This window comes from Typopeltis vanoorti, chromosome 15 (assembly GCF_054136105.1).
Source record: "Typopeltis vanoorti isolate ZY-2024b chromosome 15, IOZ_Tvanoo_1.0, whole genome shotgun sequence".
Taxonomy (NCBI): domain Eukaryota; kingdom Metazoa; phylum Arthropoda; class Arachnida; order Uropygi; family Thelyphonidae; genus Typopeltis; species Typopeltis vanoorti.
The window spans coordinates 21,625,085-21,646,069 of NC_143563.1; the positions used below are offsets into that span (position 1 = coordinate 21,625,085).

At 33.7% G+C, this 20,985-nt stretch overlaps 1 protein-coding gene across 1 annotated transcript in view; it reads left to right on the plus strand.

Moving 5' to 3' along the window:
* Positions 1-17,505, plus strand: part of Arf6 (ADP-ribosylation factor 6) — a 110,322-nt gene extending 92,817 nt beyond the window's left edge. The window contains exon 5 of the mRNA XM_090405708.1: positions 14,653-17,505. Within this exon, the coding sequence (XP_090261834.1) occupies positions 14,653-14,795 (143 nt within the window). The 3' untranslated portion in view covers positions 14,796-17,505. The remainder of the gene's footprint in view (positions 1-14,652) is intronic.
* Positions 17,506-20,985: the final 3,480 nt, after the last annotated feature.

The window sequence follows — 20,985 nt, forward strand, 5'->3', positions numbered from 1 at the left end:
AGGTGTTAGTTCAACTCCTGGACAGTTCTTGCATTCTTCATAGCTCCTACTACCGTCTGGCTGAATTTTCATGCCTTTAAGATGTTCCGTCCTTAGTCTAGTGATGATTGTGGTTATTTCTCTATTTTCATTAATTTCACTGATTTCATTCTTCTTGATTGTTTTACCAATCTTATTTTGGCAACAGAGTTAGCATCAGTTAGTGATAGCAGACGTAATTTTTAGATAAATGCCTGCTTCTTTGACTAGACTGTCTGCTCTTTCATTGCCTTCAATATTTACATGGGCTGGTATCCATTGCAGTATACAGTTCTTATTTTTCAAATTTAACATTGTTAGTTTTTCATGAATTTCCTGTGAGTTTTGTTTTGTTTTTCCATTTTTTAATGCTTCAAGTGCAGATTTAGAGTCGCTGTAGATGGTTATTTCTTCTGTAATGTTTATTACTGGAAGAGAGAGAACTTGAGATCTGTTTGTATAGCTGTTAATTCACAAGTGAAGTTTGAAGCTATTCTATTAGCTGTGGTTTTGATTTGCATTTCCTCGCCTCCAGGTAGAGTTAGAAAACCCCCTGAACCTCCTTGGTTGAGTGCTTCATCAGATGATCCATCAGTGTAGGCAATGACATGGTTTAGATTATTTAAGTGATGTATAGTGTCAAGTCCTTTTATTTTCTCCTGTGAATCTGTTTTTGAACAAGGTTCTGAGAGATTTAAGTTTATCATTATGTTTTTTGGTAGAATAGCGGAAAGGAATGGCTCTTTGCTTATTTCAATGGATAGGTATTCTAAGTCGATCTGTTTTCTAATTTCATGTCGTATTGTAAAATGAATGATCTCTTTAGTCTAGATTTTCTTTTCCAGGCATCAAAAGTCCTGAGTGAGCTGTGATCCTGTTGTTGGCTCCTGATTCTGTTACTGAATTTAACTGTAGAGAGTTTTCTTGTGAACAGAGATGGAGGTTCTTAGGATATTGCAGAATTTCAGTGTAAATAACAGCTGCAGGATTAGATGGGTTTTGCGAGAATGTGCAAGGGAACTGGCAGTGCCTTTGACTAAGATGTTTAATTAAGGTGATCAATATTCCTTTGCATAAGGGAGGTTCTAAGATTACAGTAGCAAATTATAGACCAATCAATATCTTAGACATGGTGGTAAAAGTAGTAGAAAAATTTGTAAAAAAAGAGAATTTGAGAATGGGTAGATAAAAATGTGATACTGTATGAGGATCAGCATGGCTTTGTGAAGGGTCGGTCATGCCTTAGTAATTTACTAACTTTTTATAATAGGAAACAAGTGACTAGTGGTGTGCCACAAGGTTCAGTGCTGGGACTATTGCTGTTTAATTTTGTCAGTATAGGCAAAAGTTAATGGGTGTTAGTTAATATTGAGAAATGTGAAGTTATGCAATTTAGGATAAATAGATTACAAGTTGCATATCACATTGATGGCATTGTACTTCAGGAAATAGATAAAGCTAGAGATTTAGGGATGGTGGTAGACAGAGAGGTAAAGTTTAGAGGACACATTGCAAAGAGCACATTAACAAGTAGAGATAAGTAAGTTGTAATTCCTCTTTATTTATTTCGTATCCAAACACAAGTAGTACAGTAGTAAGTAAGTGGCACAACATGATTTACAACAAATTAGAATACATTACAATGAGATCAGCTTAGATTTGGTAGGTGAATTATACAGGGAATAATAATTAAATATGAAAAAAAGGAAACTGTAGCTTATATACAATAAATATGGTCAGATGTTCCTCCAGTATCTTGCAGAATCAACTGCTCTTTCTGTGCAGGATATAAGGTCCTCTTTTGTGCAAGGCGATGGAAGAAAGGGACAAGAAAGAAGGTGTTCCATGGACTGTGTTGTCCCACACTCACAATTGTCTTGGCCAGTGAGGTAGCCCCATTTGATGAGGTTTTTGTTTGCAGCGCCCTGTCATTCAAAGTCTGTTGAGGCTTTTCCAAGTATTCCAGTCCAAGTGGGCACCATGTGGAAGATGTTCGACTGTTGGAATACCGGTATTATTTTCAGGGTAAAGTGCAGGCCATTGTTGAAGTCTTGTCTCTGGGAGGTTTTTAGGTGGTTCAACAGTTGCCAGGAAGCTATGTCAGGATCTTAGTCTTTGGGGCACTGTGGTCTGGCCGAATAGTGGGTAACATTCATTATTCATCTGCTTCTTTCATCAGCTGAGAATGCAGATCTTCGAATTGAAGAGGGTGCAATACCAGCCAAAGTATATAGGTCTTTTAGTGGTGTTGGTTTCAGGCATCCTGAATTAAGCGGCAGCTTTCATTCAATGCTGGATCAAGTTTTTCAGCATGGCAGGATCTGGACCATACTGGGCAGGCATATTCAGCAGAAGAATAGCAAAAGGCCAAGGTAGATCTCAGTGTGCTAAGGTTTGTGCCCCATTTGGAGGAGGTAAGCTTTCTTAGTATGTTGTTTCTTGCATTCACTTTTGCCTTTGTTTTTTCTATGTGGGTTTTATATGAGAGAGTGCGATGTTTGAGTCTCTTTCGTGTTGCCACATTTGCGATGGTTAGTTTTCCCACTTATGTGGAATGTTGCTTTATCTGAAAAGTCAACATGTCAATAACATCTGTGTCATTTTCCAATTGTCTTCATCAGTTGACAGAAATCCAACCTGGCATGATAATCCTCTTCTTGTAACATTTGAACGTAATACTACAAGTATTATGTTCAAATACTCGTAGTATTTTAACATAATTTTGTAAGCCTGTTTATGGAGTTGTCTGGTTAGAATTCTGTGCATGGATTTTGGTACATTTAACTCAGCATCAGCACATTGCACTGATTTCTTGGGACTCTTATCAAATGCCCTTTCGATTTCGACCACATTCGCTTCCCTTGATGAGTGCCTCCCTCATCTGATTTTGTCATGAATTGATCCATTTTCTTTGAATTTTTTCATCCAGTTATTAATTAAACTTCTGTGGGGAATTATAATGGACCAAGAAATCCTTGTTATAATGGGCAGAGAATTTTCTTCTTACTGCTGTTATGGACTTGAGTTCAGCAAGCCACAGGGTGCAGTCAGTTGACTTTTTTCTTTAGCATTTGCCGTCTTCAATCACACCAGTCTAAAAATAATAAGAAAAATGTAATGAAATAATAATATTCATGCATCAAAAATTCTAATAGTTATACTTTCAAATGAAATTTATTGTAACTTTGTAACTGTGATACTTATGAAGCAATTAAAGATCAGAACTGCACTAAGAATTATGGGACACCCTATATAGGGTTCAGTACTATCTGCAGTTTCAGGTATCCGCAGGGGGATCTTGGAACGTATCTCCCTCGGATAAGGTGGACTACTGTACAGTGTTATAGGTCTGTGTTACCAAGAGAAGAGCCTGAATTTACAGTATGTTTGGATGGAGAGATAGTGAAGAAAATGCCTAGGATATTTGGAAAATGATGGGAATTATCTGGTATTCTGGTATCTGCTTTATTATCAGATCAGGCTGTCAGCAGAGATGCTGACAGCCTGATCTGAAAAGTAAGAGAAGGAAAATTAATATGAATTATGAATATTGAAACTTCCAAGGATGATTTTCTCAGTAGCAAATCAATTAGTCTACAGAACATCTACCTTCGGGGATAAGCATTCAAACAGGTCAGTGTGGTTATCAAAATTTTGAGAGCAATAAAGACAACAGAGCATCATAAAGGAGGGTTTCTAGGTTTAGCAGTTGGAAGCATGGAGTCGGATCCGACAGATAATCCTGCAGAATGTATGGATAAGTGAGGTAGATAGGAGATCTGGTAAAAAGGTCTAGGATATTAAGAAATCAATGAGAATTATCTGGTATCTGGTTTATCTTCTGGTTGATAGTTTGTTAGGTCATTTGTCCTCATCGTATCTTTTTAACTAAAGATTAGCTCATTGCTGACAACAAATACTTCAACATCTCTTCCAGTGGCTTCATCTGAGAAGATACAAAAGAAAAGACAGTTTGAATTATGAATCTTGAAACTTCTAAAGAATATTTGCTCATTGTTGGAGCAATTAGACCTTCAAAGATACGGATTCAAATTGGTCAGCATGGTTATCAAATTTTGGAGAGCGATAAAGACAGCAGAGCATCATAAAGGAGAGTTTCTAGGTTTAGTGCTCTCAAGCATGGAATGTCAGATCTGACATATGCATTGCCCTTATGGAAAGAATCCTGCAGAATGTATAATTATTATTATTGTATGGGCACCTCCATGGAGTCCAAAAATTCATCATGAGAGACCCCATTTATTCACACAATCTATCACACCTCTCCTTGAACCCATTCACAAAGAAAGTGCTAACAACTCTTGCAATTCCATTCGATTCATTCACAACTCTCCAAGTGAAAAATCTAGTTCTCACACCCCTACTAACACACTTTTACTCAACTTCCAGAGATGACCTCTTGTTCTGTATTTTAGCTAAGTACTGAAACATTTCCCTACATCAGTCCTATAAAACTCTTTAAGTAACTTAAATTTGTCATATTCCCTATTTTTTGCCTATCAACCAAATCCACAGTTCTGCAGTCTGCACATCAATCTATCCTCATAGAGAACATTCCACAGACCACTCAGCATCATGGTTGCTTGCCTCTGAATCCTCTCCACCACTTCATCTCTTGCTGGTCACCCTTCTTGCCTAACCCTTGTACTGTTCATGAGTTTTCTGGTCTTCTTTCTCCTTATATTCCCTTTACACCATTTTCTTTTTCTGAAGCTCATGCTTAATGATATTCATCTAATTCCTACCTAATTAACCCTCCTTACCTTAAGTATACAATTTAATATATCTTCCTCTAGATCTCTCAACTATCTCCCATGCACTACTAACATCCTTTCCTTGTAGTTTTATGCCGTGGCACAGCTTCGAGCTTCCCCCTAAGCTTGTTATAATCTCCTGCCTTGTAATTCCACATATACTCCTATTGACAGAATATTCCTCATATTTTTACAATCTCCCAAGTCAAGACTGTATGGTCACTTTCCCCAATATGGCCACCATAGTTATGAATAGCTCTACTGATCCTATGGCCAGATCCAATACTCTTGCACCTCCATCACATGCTACCTCAAGTAATTATCTGTCAGTAGGTGTATAAATTCCATCCCTTCCTGCCATGTGATTTGACTTCCTTCCAATCTATATCTCCATAGTTTAAATACTCTTAATAATCTCTCAACCTGCACTTATTATACTAATTTGCTGATGTATGTCTCCCAAATCATCGCTGGACCCCCCCCCCCCCCCCGTCTATAGCAGCAATTAGAGATCAAGCCAATAAGATATTGGCCTTGATCTCACACGAAACCACACTACTTCAAATGAACAGCTGCCCTCCCACCTGTCTCTTTCTTTTTTGGTTGCAATTCATCTGCTATCATCGGCAGTAACCCTCCTCCCCTTCCCTGAAAATTCTAAACTCTTCACATTCTATACCTGCAACTACATCATCTACTGTTAGCCAAGTCTCACTAATGCCTATAGCTTTTGGCGAGCTCACACACAATAACCAATGTCAAAAACACTCCTCTCTTGTTCCTGATACTTCTGGCATTAGTATATAGAAACTGCAGTATCCCTTTAGGTCCCCAACAACCTTTACTTCCTGAATTGACTGTCCTATTCAATATTTTGGCTTGAGACTAGATTCTGCACTTGTTGGTTATTTTCACTCTCATTCATCTCATCGGTACCTTCACACATATTCACCTGCATCCACCGTAATTGCTTAAGTTGCAATTTGCACTTCGGCATGCTCAATGAACAAAGCTCTCTCTCGACACCTAACACCAAAACCATTTAAATGCAGTCCATTAGCTTTATTCATATCCTTCTTTCCATTAAATACAGGCCATAGGTTCATATTAGGATGTAGGATGTTCAAATTCTACATCCTTCCTTCTGCACAACGTGTATTGATATGTTTGCTATTAACTTCCTCCTCCTTAGAATTGCAATATTCTGCAACAGAATATAGACTTGAGGTTGATGGTAATTGTTGAAATTTCTATGAGAAATACAGGTCAGGACTTGGTTCATAGAAGTGGTTAAAGTCATGAATATTGGTGAAGTTTTGTTTGTTTTGTGGATTTTCTTAGGGTAATTTTGGTAGTTTTCATATTTTATGGAAAATTTTCCTCCTTTCACAATATCACTTATTTTTTATGGCATCTTTGATGGTCAGTGATCACAAACTTACAGCCGGGGGAGGAGATTCATAAACATGCATCTTTCATAACTTGGACCTTATATGTGAATCATTAATGAACTTGAAAACGTCCAATGTTCTATCTGTGCATGCAATGCCAGCAGTGATTCACTAGCTGATTAAGAAACCTGACACATTACCATCAGAATCAATCCCATAACAAAGGTTATGGGATTATTAATCCCATAACTTTGCCACCACTTGGTGAAAACGATCACTAACATATAGCCACCTCCCAGTTTTGATTTGGGAGGTGACTAAATATATATATTTCTTAAAAGAAGGGTTACATGTGGAATTACGCAGTTGGTAATTATGACAAACTCAGGAGACTGCTTGGAGAAGTGCCATGAAATGACGCTGCAGAGGATGTCAGTATTGCATGCAAAATACTGACATCCTCTGCAGCTTGTCATTTCATGGCATTTCTCCAAGCAATGACAAGCTGCAGAGGATGTCAGTATTGCATTGGGAAATAGTCAAGGGATGTTTGAAGAAAAGAATAACAGAGTGCATACCTTGAGTCAGGAGGATAAAAAAAAGTAGAAATTAAGTGGACAAGTAACATCATTAAGCATAAGTTTGCTAACAAAGAAAAACTTGCAGACGACCTTTAAAGAGAAAGGTAGTCAGCAGTCTCATGAGCAGTATAAAGCACAGGCCTGAAAGATGACTAGTATGGTAAGGAAGGCAAAAACAAAAAGTGTACAAGATGAAATTAGTTGAGCAAGCTGAAGATGATCTGAAGGAGGAGTTCTTTCAGTATGTGGCAAGTAAAAGGAATAATTGACCATGGTAGAATAATTCTGAGGTGTGCTGATGGTAGAGAGATGACTGATGCATATGAAGTAGTTCAATTACTGAGTGATCATTTTAATTTATAGTATAATCAAGTGGAAAAACTTCCAACAACTTTCTCTAATCCAGAGTATTTTAATAAGGTGTGACACCTTTTGGCAACTTGTATATGAAAATGACTTCTGCACTACTTCAACCTTATTATCTCGCTCCAGGTTCAGACAGCATCACAAACAGGGTGATAAAATGTTACCAAGAAAAGCAATAATACACATAGTTACTATAAAAAATGCAATCACCAAATTTCAGTACTTTCCGATAACCTGGAAAATAGCAGATATCATACCTAAAAAAAAAAAAAAAAGCCAGGCAAGAACCCCCAACTTCCTGAAAGTTATAGACCCATTAGTCTGATATGAAACCTTGGAAAGTCACAAAAGGTTATCCTCACAAGGCTACAAGCAAATTGCTGACAAGCTTGGAATAATCCCTGATGAACAATTCAGATTCCATAAAGAATACTCCACAGTACAACAAATACATAGATTGGTAGAACATATCGCCGGTGGATTTAATTGGAACCTACACACAGCTACATTCTTATCAATATTGTGAAGGCCTTTGATAAGGTCTGACATCAGGGTCTTCTCTATAAGCTTATAGACTTTAAGGTTCCAATAAAATTAGTTAAACTAATTAAATCATATCTCAATGACAGATATATGCAAATTAAATTAAATGGAACAGCGTCACCCAGACCCAAGATCTGTGCAGGTGTGCCACATGGCTCTCTTCTGGCACCATTTCTGTTCTTGATCTACGTAGCCAATATCCCACCAAACACGAGACGGTTATCTCAGCACTATGTGTAGACAATAGTGTGATACTATCTAGAGCTCTCTGCCCCCAACTAGCAATTAAAAGACTTCAAAGCAGTATCAGTAAACTAGAAACTTGTCTGATGGACTGGAGGATCCAAGTAAATCCCCTAAAAAGCTCAGCTGTACTATTCGCCAGAAGAAAGGTCCCCAGCAAGGATGACATTCAGCTCAATGGAGCCAAGATCCCATGGGAGACAGAAGTTAAATATCTTGGAGTGAAACTAGATAATAAACTTCTATTTAACAGTCACATCAAACTAATAGGATCGAAGATATCCATAGTAATTGCACAACTCTACCTCCCTGATCAACCGCAAAAGCAAATTGGATGCACAAAACAAGCACTCTCTACAAAACAGTAATTTGCCCAGTTATCACCTGCACTTCTCCAGCATGGAGTCACACCTCTGAAACTACAAAGAATCCAGAATAAGTGCCTAAGAACGATCCTGGATGCTCCATGGTTTATTAGAAATTCCAGATCCATTGAGAAGTAAACATTCCTTACATTTCTCCTTTTCTTCATTATTTAGCAGAAATATTCTTCACCAGGGCAAACCTTCATTCAAACCCACTGATCAAGCAAGCTGCCAATATTTCATTATTTAAGGTGAAATTTAATAAATAATTTCTATAAAAATTTACATGGAATACATGTAATTTAACAATAAAAGATTATCGTTAAATTACAGGTTTTTTGTTATTTTTCACATTATAATTTGTGGCACTTGCATTTGGCAATCGCTAATCACTGTCAATACAATGAAGCAATGCACTGCAAATATAAAAGACCAAAATCAATTCTACTACAAATCAAACATAGCTAACTTCATGCCCCATAAGGGCAAGCTTTAAGCTCAATAATTCCTCATCCATAGAATCTCTTATACAGATAAAGGGGCATATGAAAAGTATTTTTGCTTCACGCATTCTCTTGAAAAAAGAATCCAAGAACATCAATCCTCCATTCTTCACAACAAACCTGAAAAGTCTGGATTGGCTCAACATGGGATTGAAACTGACCACAGCATCTTTTGGTCCAGGACTCGCCTCTTACATAGATCCCGTTATAGGTTCGAACGTTTGTTCGTTTGTTCAAGGAAAGTGTGGAGGCCTTACTCCATCGTCCCAACCTGAATCGTAATGACTGTATATCTATATCAAAAATCTGGAAAAGTCTAATCAAGATTACTCATTAATATTTTTTTTTTCCAAATCATGTCTCTACTTCAAAATGTTCGTTTTTATACTTAATACTTAGTGATATAACATCGCGCGGTGTGTTCTATTTTATTTTTAACGGTCTATTGTTAGTATTCTAGCTTGTATTTTTTAAAACTGTTCTTGTAATACCACTGAAGATGGTCTGCTATTTCCAGACCAAAATATTTGGTTAATTAAATATCTTTCTTGTGTTTACGTGCATTTATCATTCACTCATTCAGCCAGTAATAGAGGTCGAAACCGGTCTGGGTAGCGGCCCTTCCCATAATCATAGCATTATACATGTCTGCAAGGAGATGTGCTTTGCATCATGGGATACTAAGGCAAGTGATCTGAAATCATTAGCTTCTTTGAGTTGCCCCAGTCCTGAAAATAGTTCAGGTGCAAACTTGTTTGCTTACACTTGGATAAAGGATTAAGCCAAGTATATAATTTCTTGGTATCTTTAATTTATAGATGTGCAAGGGCTGATATTGAAACAGAAGTAGAGACGAAGCAGAGGTGTACGTGATATTACGGAACCTTGACACGAGTTCTTTTGGATTAAATGGATATCAGCTTGTATGTTACAAAAAGCAGTGCCTTTGACCAGATTGTTTAATTTGAGTCTTAGCTCTGGGAGAATCCCAAGGAAATGGAAAGAGAGCATAATAATTCCATTGCATAGCTTCAAGATAGAAGCAGCAAATTATTGACCAATCAACATCTCAGGAATGGTGGTCAAGGTATTAGAGAAGTTGGTTAAAAGCAGGATTCAGGAATAAGTGGGTAGAAATTGAATACTTGGTGTGGGGCAGCATAGGTTTGTGAAGGGTAGTGTCATGCCTCAGTATCTCTTTCTATAATAGCTGAATTAATAACTTAATTCAGCTATTATGAGGAATGGTTACACAATTATACCACTAGATTTTGCAAAAGCATTTGACAGGATACTGCATGGGCTTGGATATGAAGCTGGTGAGGTAGATGAAGGATAGACATCAAAGAGTAGTTTATGGAGGAGTTGAGTATACAAGGTATGTGACTAGTGATGTACAACAAGGCTCTGTACTTGGATCACTGCTATTTAAATTGTACATTAACAATATAGGAAATGACACGAGGGAGAAAATTCAGGTATTTGCTGTTGATGTATAACTGGATAGAGAAATAATTAACAAGGATGATGTGAAGATTTTGCAGGATGACCTGGTATAGACTAACAGTATGTGGGGTGTGTGTGGGGGGGGGATGGGTTGTCAGTTTAATGTGGCAAAGTTGTAAGGCTATGTAAGTTATGCATTTTGGGATGTAAAGATTATCAGTTGTGTACTGCATTGACAGAACTGAACTGCAAGAAATTATGGAGGCTGGGGTTTTGGAGGTGCTAGTGGACTCTGGGTTAAAGTTCAGAGGGAATATTGCAAAAGTCACTAAAATAACTCATTTGGATTAGCTTGTTATTGAAGAACACACTAATAAGCAGAGATAAGGAAGTCATCATACATCTTTATAAGGCCTTGATATAACCAATCTTGAGTATTGCGTACAGATCGGGTCACTTGGGTTCATTGGATGTAGAGAATTTATTATTCTAGAAACCAAAAAGGATTTGGGGGCAGGTGATCAAAATAGTGACAGGTCTATGGGATGCTTCTTATGATGATAGATTGAAGATTTGTGGGTTACAGAAATTGGCAGAGAGGAAGAAAAGGGGGAGGAGGATATAATAAAGATATTTAAGTTACTTAAAGGTTGATACATAATATTGGATATATTGGATTTATTGGACCATGGTTTTTATAAACATTTATACATTATCGTCGACTAGTTTCACCAGCTGTGTCTGTCTGGCTTTATCAAGACGAGAAAGGTTATACTAATGTTAAAGGCAAAAACAAATGAATGCAGTAACGACTTAAAAAAACAGTTAAACAAATTGGAGAGCATGCCTGACATCAAACGCCTAAAGCACGAAGACTTAGTCATTGTTATTAAGTCGCGTTTTATAATTTTTTGCGTAATTCTGCTAAACTTAATGAATTTAATAGGTTTTTCCACGTCTTTTAATATTATTCCCTGGTTTCTTTGAGGTTATTTCCTGTCCGTAGGACTACTGCAGCTTCTTTAAAGGTTCTACATCTGTAATCCTCTTCGATATATGGCATGCAGCTGTTGTCCCAATCTATTGAATGATTTGAAGTTGAGAACTGATGTGCTAAACCCTGAGGTGTCTGTTCTATTATTATTGACATCTCTGACATGTTCCCTTCTTTCGGATTTCTACGCTTCGTGAAGTTTGTCCGATGTCAGTCAGTCCACACGTACATGGTATGCTGTAAACACCTGCATATTTGTAGAAAGCGACACTATCCTTAGGGGATCTTAATAACTGTCATGTAGTTATGGTAGGTTTAAAAACAACTCTGATGTTAAAAGGCTTCATAATTCTTGCTATTTTGGTGGAGACTGAGCCTGCATAGGGTATGACAATGGATGATACATACTGTGTCGCCAGAGGTTGTTTCTATAGAGAATTTTATTAATTATATTTTGAGGATAACCATTTAGTGATAGATTTTGATATAAGGGAAAGCTCAACAAGTACGTCTTTTTCTCCCGTGATGATATTTTTAACTCTGTTTTTTAGCATATGTATGATGCTAAGTTTCTGTGCATAGTGATGATTAGATGTAAAATGGAGATAACGTCCAGTATCTGTAGGTTTATGATAGATTGTAAGTTTGATTTGTCCATTATCTTGTTTTTTAACTAGTACATCCAAAAAGGATAATTGATGGTTGTGTTCCAATTCTAATATGAATTTAATTTTATGATGGAAAGAGTTTATTTTTTGGAGGAACTCATGTAAGGTATCTTCCTTGTCTTTCCAGATAATGAACGCATCGTCCACATATTTCCACCAGACTGATGGTTTTGGATTTATTTTTGTTAGGATGTCATTTTCTAATTTTTCCATGAACAGATCTGCACACAGTGGTAACAGGGGACTGCCCATGGCTAAGCCTTCTAGTTGTTGATATATTATGTTTACTTTAAAAGTAGTTGGACTTGAAGCAGTGGCAGAAGAGCTGTGTAATATCATTTGGAAAGAGATCTTTTATAATCTCAGTGACTTCTTCAACTGGTACGTTTGTGAACAAAGAGATCCCATCCAGACTTGCCAATATGTCTGTGTTGGATATATTAATGTTTTTAAGTTTTTCAACGACGTATTGAGAATTCTTTATGTATGAAGCCGATTTCCTTATCTTCTCTTTTAATAGGCTAGCGAGGTGTTTGACTAGTAGGTATGTAGGAGAGTATCTGCCATCTACGATTGGGCGGAGCAGAACCTCATCTTTATGTACTTTAGGTATACCATATAGGCGTAGTGTTAATGGATGTAAAGATTTTAATTTTCTTTGTAAATCTTGAGGCCATCTATTCATATTGCGAATCAGAAGATTGGTCTCGTTGTGGTTTTTCACAGTAGGATCTTTCTCTAATATTTGATATGTAGACTGATCAGATAGTAAAGTACCGATCTTCATAATATAATCTTTGGTATTCATAATGACTGTGGAGTTACCTTTGTCTGCCTTAATTTCAATAATGTCTTTGTTTCATTTTAAGTTCAAAATTGCCTTCTTTTCTGAGGGTGTAATATTTTGTTTCGGTGGTTTTGCTGTAGAGAGGATGATTGTACTTTTGAATCTTATTTCATTTACCATTGTCTCTGAGAGTGGAGAAAGACCTTTCTCAATATTACATATGAAGTCTATTTTTGGGATATGATTAGGAGCAATAGAAAAGTTAAAAGCTTTTTTTTAAAATTTCTGATTCTTGTTTTGAAAGACTGTAGTCCGAAAGGTTAAAAATAACTTTATCATCCGGGAGACTTGGTCTAGATTTCTATTTTTTTCTATAGAGTTCATCAAATTTTTTAATTTGAGATACTTTACTAGACTGAAAGGCTTTGTTGTAACTATTGTGTATCATGCGGTCAATTATATTCCAAGTTAAGTTGTCTATGCTATTGGAAATATCATCAAAAATGTTCCGGCATTTAAGGTCAGTTCTGTTTAATGCATATCTGACATATTGGATCCTCTCTCTGAGTAAGGCTAAAGAAGTTTTGTGATAAATGCATTTTGCTTTTTTTGATTTTATATGTTCTTTGACAATTAGGAACTTGGAGATGATAGAATACTGTCCACATCTTTTGAGGAAAGTGAGATGGTTAAGCAATTTTGCCTTTTTGCATTTATCTTTTTCTAAACAACTTACCTTGTATTTTGTATATCCATCTAGACTGTTCATTATGATAGTTATTATTTGGTCCTTTTCACTAAAATTGATGCATAATATTGGATTTATTGGACCATGGTTTTGATAAACATTTATTCATAATTGTCTACTAGTTTCGCTAGCTGTATTTGTCTGGCTTTATCAAGACAAGAAAGTTATACTAATATTAAATGCAAAAACAAAAGAATGCAGTAATGACTTAAAAAAAGTTAAACAAATTGGAGAGCATGTGTGACATCAAATGCATAAAGGTTGTTATAGAATTGACACGTGAAATTTTTCAGTACATGACTAAAATGGGGAGAACTAGGGGTCATCCTCAAAAATTAAGGAAGAGTTAGCAAGGACATGAGGGCTAGATTTTTTGTTTGGAGGGTAGTGAATGAGTGGAATGGGTTGTAAAAATCATTTGTGAGTACTGAGTCAGTGAATAGTTTCAAAGCAAACTGTTACAAATATTGTGCAAAAAGATTAGTATTTAGTTTTCAGAATGTTAGTGGATCTTCTGTGATGAATCTATGGTATCCTCAAATACAGCAGTACTGTCACCCACACTGCCTATGTGAACAGAAGGTAGAGAGGCATTTGTTATTCTAGAAACCAAACATAACAACCACTTCAGGTATCCAATAAGAAGGGCATTAGTGTTTCACAGGGAAATTATCTTGTTATAGTTATCTAGTTATTTATTGACCTAGGGATAGAAATATAATTTACATTTCTTCCAATTAGGGAAAATGCAGCAGATACATTAGATTCCAATTTAAAAAAACAGTGCTATTTGAAGGTGGGGTTGACTTGGCTGGATGTGGCTATGTATTGCATATTGCCAATCCATTAGTGGTCCAAATACTAGATAAAGTTGGTTATGGTATACTTAATCTTATCTTGTATAGCTTTGGTATGTTTATTTTCTGGTCAAAAAAAAAAAACCCAGACCATCCATTTGTTTGTATTTTCAAATCATCTCGCCCGCTCACACTCGCCACTTATTTTTGATTACTCATATATATATATATGTGTGAGTAATCAAAATTGCATTATAATGCAAGCCTGACTTTTTTTAATATCTTGTCTGAAAAAAAAAATTAAAAAAATAACTTGTAGTTATATCTAAAACTGTGTGACATTCTTGTGCAAACTTGACTGTATTTTTGAATTTCCCAGTCTCTGTTTATGTACCATCAAATTCATTCTAAATCCTTTATTTTTCAGCTATGAAGCCTTATGAAATTCAAGAAAAATTAGGTCTCACTAGAATCCGTGATCGTAATTGGTATGTTCAGCCTTCATGTGCAACAACAGGAGATGGTCTGTATGAAGGACTTATGTGGCTAACATCAAATCACAAATCTTGAGATAAAGTGTTTCCTAAGTATACATTGCATATATATATATATAACACACACACACACACACATACATCCATATATATATATATATGTTGTATGTAACTTGAAACTAGACATTCTGCAACATTTGAGTGCTAAATTTGACATTCAGCTTAATATAATGGTATGAGGGGCATAACCTGATTAAAGAAAACATTCTAGCAAAAATAAATTTAAAAAAAAGGGAAAAAAACACAGGAAGCAGTTTAGCTTTTGCGGTCATGAAAAATTGATATGTATTTGTGCATATTGAAGAAGAGAGATAGTGATGAGGACAAGAGTAAAAACATTGGTATGGGGTTATAAGAAACCAGTTCCACAAAAGACCTTGTATATACTTTCTCTATTGCCATTGAACCCTCTGAGAAACCAAGCGGATCACCAAATGGTGTTTGTTGTCATTTAAATATGTACATAACTTTAGTAGTCAGTTTTATATTATAATGTACTGTTTTACAAAACATTAACTGTAATAACATTTTAAATTTGAATTATCTTGATTGCATATATTTATTAGCCACAAAAAATTCATTTAACAGAAAGATATATTACAGGAAATACTGATGCAAAATGAGATTGCATTTACTGTTTTGTTGATTAATATGGTTAATTTTATACCATATAGGTTTATTAAATAGAACAGTTATGTCACAAGCACCATCTAAATATTTTGTAGTTTTTCATGAAGGCTTGCCCATAAATAAAGATTTCTTTATTTATATTGCAATTAAAAATTAAACTTTACTTAAATTGCATCCCAAACAACTGTTTATACATTTAAAAAATTTTAGAGAATATAATATTTGTAATAAACCTTTGAAGTGACACACTTTAACTACACATTCTTTTAAGCACACACAGCTGAAAAATAATTACCTTCATCTAATTTAAAAGAAATCCTTTTAATATTAAATCATTTTTTAAATTCAAATTGATCCTCTTAAGCAAGTAGACAGTTGTACTGGAATGTTAACAGAATTTTTTTTACCCTGTTCAGAATGTGCAGAAAATTATATTGAAAGAAATTTTGATTTTTGCTTGGGCAGTTTAAATATTTTATATATATATATATTTATATCTTGCTGTTTATGGTCTTTCATCATAATTGCCTTTATATTAATTTTTAAGTATAGCAAGTTTATAATCTTCTAGGCACTCTTTGTATTTTGATGAAGTGCTGCACATCTGAAAACAGTGTTTCATAGTATAAAATAAGCAAGCATTCATGGGGGGAACTGTTTTGTACTAATTTTCTTATTACTAAAATAGATGACATTTATATGCCTTTGTTCTTGTGCAAGGAAGGTTTACGATATGTACGTGTATATAAACTAAGTATTACAGGATATCTAAATGACTTCAGTTTTATTTCAAAAATATCTTTATAATGTGTGTGTGAGAGAGAGATTTGAGCAGAATCAGACAAAAAATAAAACATGTTTTCAAAGTGATAATTCTGGGAATTGTTTGCAAATCAGCTGTCATAAATTATTTCTTATACGTGTATATGTATAGGCAATTATATCAACTTAATATAAAACTTTATTAAAATTATAAACAAATATCTTAAGTAGCATTAAGTCTCATAATTGTATTTCCTGATATAGACTACTTTATTATTTATATCCTTCAGAATAAATTACGTGCCGATGAAATTTCATTAGCATGAATATATTATCAATTGTCATTAAAATTCCATAATTTTTTTTGTTACAGGATTGTTATATATATAATAGAGGATGTGTTTCTTTTATTTATTTATTTTTACTTTTTTTTCTTCTTTACTGTAGAATAATATAAATTTATATTTTTGAGAAAAAATAGTGTTATGCTGAAAATATTTTTACATTCAAAATTTTAATTTTCCAATTTCTAAATTTAACCATAGTAGCCATCCATTAAGTACATCCTCTGTTGGATTAGAATGTACATGGAATTATTTGTTGTAGTTTACACAAATGCAAGAAAAACAGGTAAACTTATTAATCATTATTGTGAATTATAATTCTTATCAAGTATCATCAATGTTAATTTCTTTCTACTTGAAAGGAATAAGGAGATTGTAAATTACACTTTTTTTGGTTGTTATTGTCAAATAACAAAGCTAGGTTAACCATTTTTGCTAAGTGACATGTAGGGGAAATTTAATAAGTGAGAACCGAGTGATATTGGCTTTCTTATAAAGACAAGACAATAAGGTTGTTTATAGTTGGATATATCATAAATAATTCATCTAAATTAATCCAGTTAATTGACATTCTGCATTTGTTAAGCAGTAAAATTTATATCTACTCTATTTTATCAATATCTGTAACATTTTTTTTTCCAAAAAAATTTAATATTTTCCTTTTAAACATATAAGTGATATGTATTACTATATTTCAGGATTACTTAATTCTAAATTTCAGTGTAACTCTCCTTAAGAAATCAAAATAGTTATTGTGAGACATAGATATGCCAGCTTTCTATGTGATGGTTATTCTACAGTTCTAATATGTTTATGAAGTAAAATATGCTACTTTTGTTTTTTTTTTTAATGGGATTGTTATAAATTTCCAACATCTTAGTGTGTATTTTGGATCAATTACAATTAATTTAAATAAAGAAAAAATTGTTACAATTGTATTATTCTGTATTGCAGTTAGTAATATTAAACGGTCATAAGAATTGGACAGAATTTTATCAGCCTGATTTTTAAATTAGTTTGTGATTAAAATGTATAATTTTAATTATACATTTTAGTGTAGTAAAATCCAAATTTAACCTAATTGTTAATGTATTTTATGCAGCACTACTCCAAGACCATACTTTTGATATTGTATAAAAGTTGGGCATTCCTCCTTTTCCACTTGACATTTTCTTCCCCATTTTAAGTCATTGAAATTATGCAAATGGTGCACTTTATTCCTGTGCTATTACTTGACCACTGAATTCTTAATTCATTGATTAAAAGGGCTTTCTGGTCAGTAGTTTCTCGTGATAACTTCTATACATTTCCACTTCATTATAATTTTGTGATTTCTCCTCTCCCCTTAAAACTCATTGCATTAACATTCCTTTCCATTAAGTTCATTTCTTCTCTCACTTTCCCATTGCAAATACATGCATGCACATGTGTTTTGCTTAGAAAGGTATACTTGTAAGTAGCCTTTCCAAAGATTTTTTTTTCTCATCCTATAGGGGGGAAAAAATTTCTTTCCTTTTTGAAAAATTTATTAAATTGTTTCAATATTTCAAAACTCCCTTAGTGACGGGTAATAGTATATTTAAAAAGAATAGAAATTAACAGCAATTAAAATTATATAGACTAACTCATAAGGTGGAGATTAGTAAAATATATCACTGTGAATGCATCTTCAGTTTCATTGTCAAGAGGGAAAAAAAAAAAATTTTAAACTTTGAAGTGATAAAATCCAAAAATTAATGCAATTAAAAGAGAAAAAAAAAATGGTTTCCTTTTAAACCATGGAAGACAAGTCAATTCTGCAAACTGATTCCTGCAAAATTTAGCGTATTGTTTTCAAACTTGATTTTCTAACTTGGCTTAGGAAATTTTTTTTATTTATCTTTTTACTTGATTACTTGATAGTGAAGATGAAAGTGTGTGATGCTGACATTAATTACTCCTAAACACTAAATTCTATGTTAAATACTAAACATCATTTACTCCTAAAAGAAAGTTTATACAAACTGTTCTGCCAAACCAGCTGACACCATTCCTCCACTTTCTCCCATCGAACCCAGATACACAAGTAACAGATAGTCAGCATCCGTTTATTCATTTACTGCCCAGCTCTAAACATATTAAACCAGCTTCTCTTCCTCCTCCCCTTTCATCTCTTCTGTGTGTATTCTAGAACAGTTTTCCCTAAAGACTACAACTTTTAGTTGTTCAAAAACATACCAGCGAGTTTTCTTTCTTCTTGACCACATGCACACAGCACTGATGTGCTTGATATATAGGTCTTACAACCTCTCCTGTGAGACTGATATTAAAAAAAATTAATAAAATAATTTTTTATGATTGTCTATGTAATTTTCTCATTCTGCTTAAGAACTTTCAGTCATGCTGTCTCAATTAGTTAATGAGGTTACAATCATTAAGGTTATTCATTTAAAAATTTTGATTATAAAAAAAAATAATCAAATTCATTTTTTAGTATTTAATAGCTATTTACTGACCTTGGAGCATATCAGAGATGCTACTTAAATTTTCAAATTCCAAATGCAGCTTCATAGAATGTTTGATTTTTTTGTAGCAATGTATATAAAGTGGGTGAAGTTTGACAATCCATTTTTTATGGCATAGAATTATCTAATAAAAAGCTTATATTCATAAGAGAGATTTTTAATAGCCATGGAAGAAAATATTTGGAAAATATGAGCATTGTAATTACTTGACATTTTAAATGTTTTCTTATAAACACGGCTATACAAGTTTGTAAACAATGCATTTCTTGTATCTATTCTTTGATGATTTAAAAAATGCATTTATTTTTAATCCTTGTCTTATATTTGGGATATTTTATCTGAGATATAAAATGAGACTTTCAGAATTTGTTTGAATGTTTTAAAATACCTGAATATATTAAGTGATTGAACAAATGATTAAATAAATTGCTATATTTATATAGTAAGAAATGCAGTTTACACTTCAAAGTATGAAACTATTTCAGGGGGTGGCAGTGGTAGTCTCTTTTCTTTCTTCTCCTGAGCTTTCAAAGTATTTTTGTACAAAAAAAAAAAAATGCATTTCAAGACTCAAATATGTGCTTGCTCTTTTGCTGTTAAAAGTTGTGAATGTTTGTGACAATTTATGACTGTACAAATATCATCTCATGTCATTCACTTATTGCTATCCAAAAGAAATTCATTTGATATGAGGTTGCAGTATTTGGTTTATTCTTGTATTTTTACTAATAAAACTAAATATTTAATTAAGTCTAAATATTTTATATATTTCATAAGTTGCTCCTGCTTTTGTGAAACATTCATATACAGTGTTCAGATAAATTACTTGTTTGTACTTGCTCATTGGGTTTGGGTAACTACATTTAATCATTGATCAATAAATCTAAAGTTTGTTTTGCCATTTTTAAAAGTGCTCTTCATGTTTATATTGGTTTTGACAAAATTTGTAAGACTTGTATAGCCATTCATGTAATAGCATGCATTTGTTTAAGGTGAACAGTTTAAAATATTCTTTTAGAAATCAATCTTCAGGTCAGTGTGCTCACTAGTTATTGGGTAAAATGAATTTACACCAGGATGGTTAGTATGTCATAAATCATATTTTTTGAGAAACTACAAGGATTACATTATGTAGTTCTCTTTGTGTTTCTGTTCTGCAGTTCTTTGCTGAATAGAAGCTATTACAAATACTCTCCTGATAAGTTATTAATTGGATATATGATCATTTCACTTGAAATATTATTTCAAAATGTAAACTGCTATTAAAAGACGATGAATTCAAATGATTTTTTTTTTCCTGGCAGATGATTTATCAGAAAAAATAACTTTACCAAGAGAATAATTTTTCCTGTTATGAATTTTAAAACATTGACAACTATCTTATTGTTTGATAATAGCGAAAAAAACACTATTATCAATTTTTTGTGAATAAAACATTCTTGGTGTTTAATTGCCATTTAAGTTAGTCACAAACATTGCCATTATCTCTGGACATAAATCATCTACACACTGACTATAGCTGGATAGTCTCTATAGAATTATACTCATTACTGCATATTTGCCAAATTATATAACTCAGTATTTGATGGATTTAAATTGTCCTCCACCAGTAGTAATAATTTTATACTGAAGAATAATTATTTGGCAGCTATTCATGTAGTTAAATCAACTAAGTTTTGAATGTATTCTGTAATTCTTATAGAGGTGTCAAGTGGTGTAATGCAGTACCTTCATTTTATTTTGTTAGCTAGAAAAGCCTTAAGCCATTGCTTCTTTTATTGTTTGATTTCACTAACCATTTCTAGTAGCTGTGTATAATTAATCATACTGTACCTTATATGTTCAAATTGAATTATGACTAATGAAAAATTGCAAATTTTTCATTATTGCAAAAATTGCAAATTATAAACCAAAGTTCAAAATCTGTTTTTAATTTTTATAAAATATTTTGCAAATGAAAGCAGGG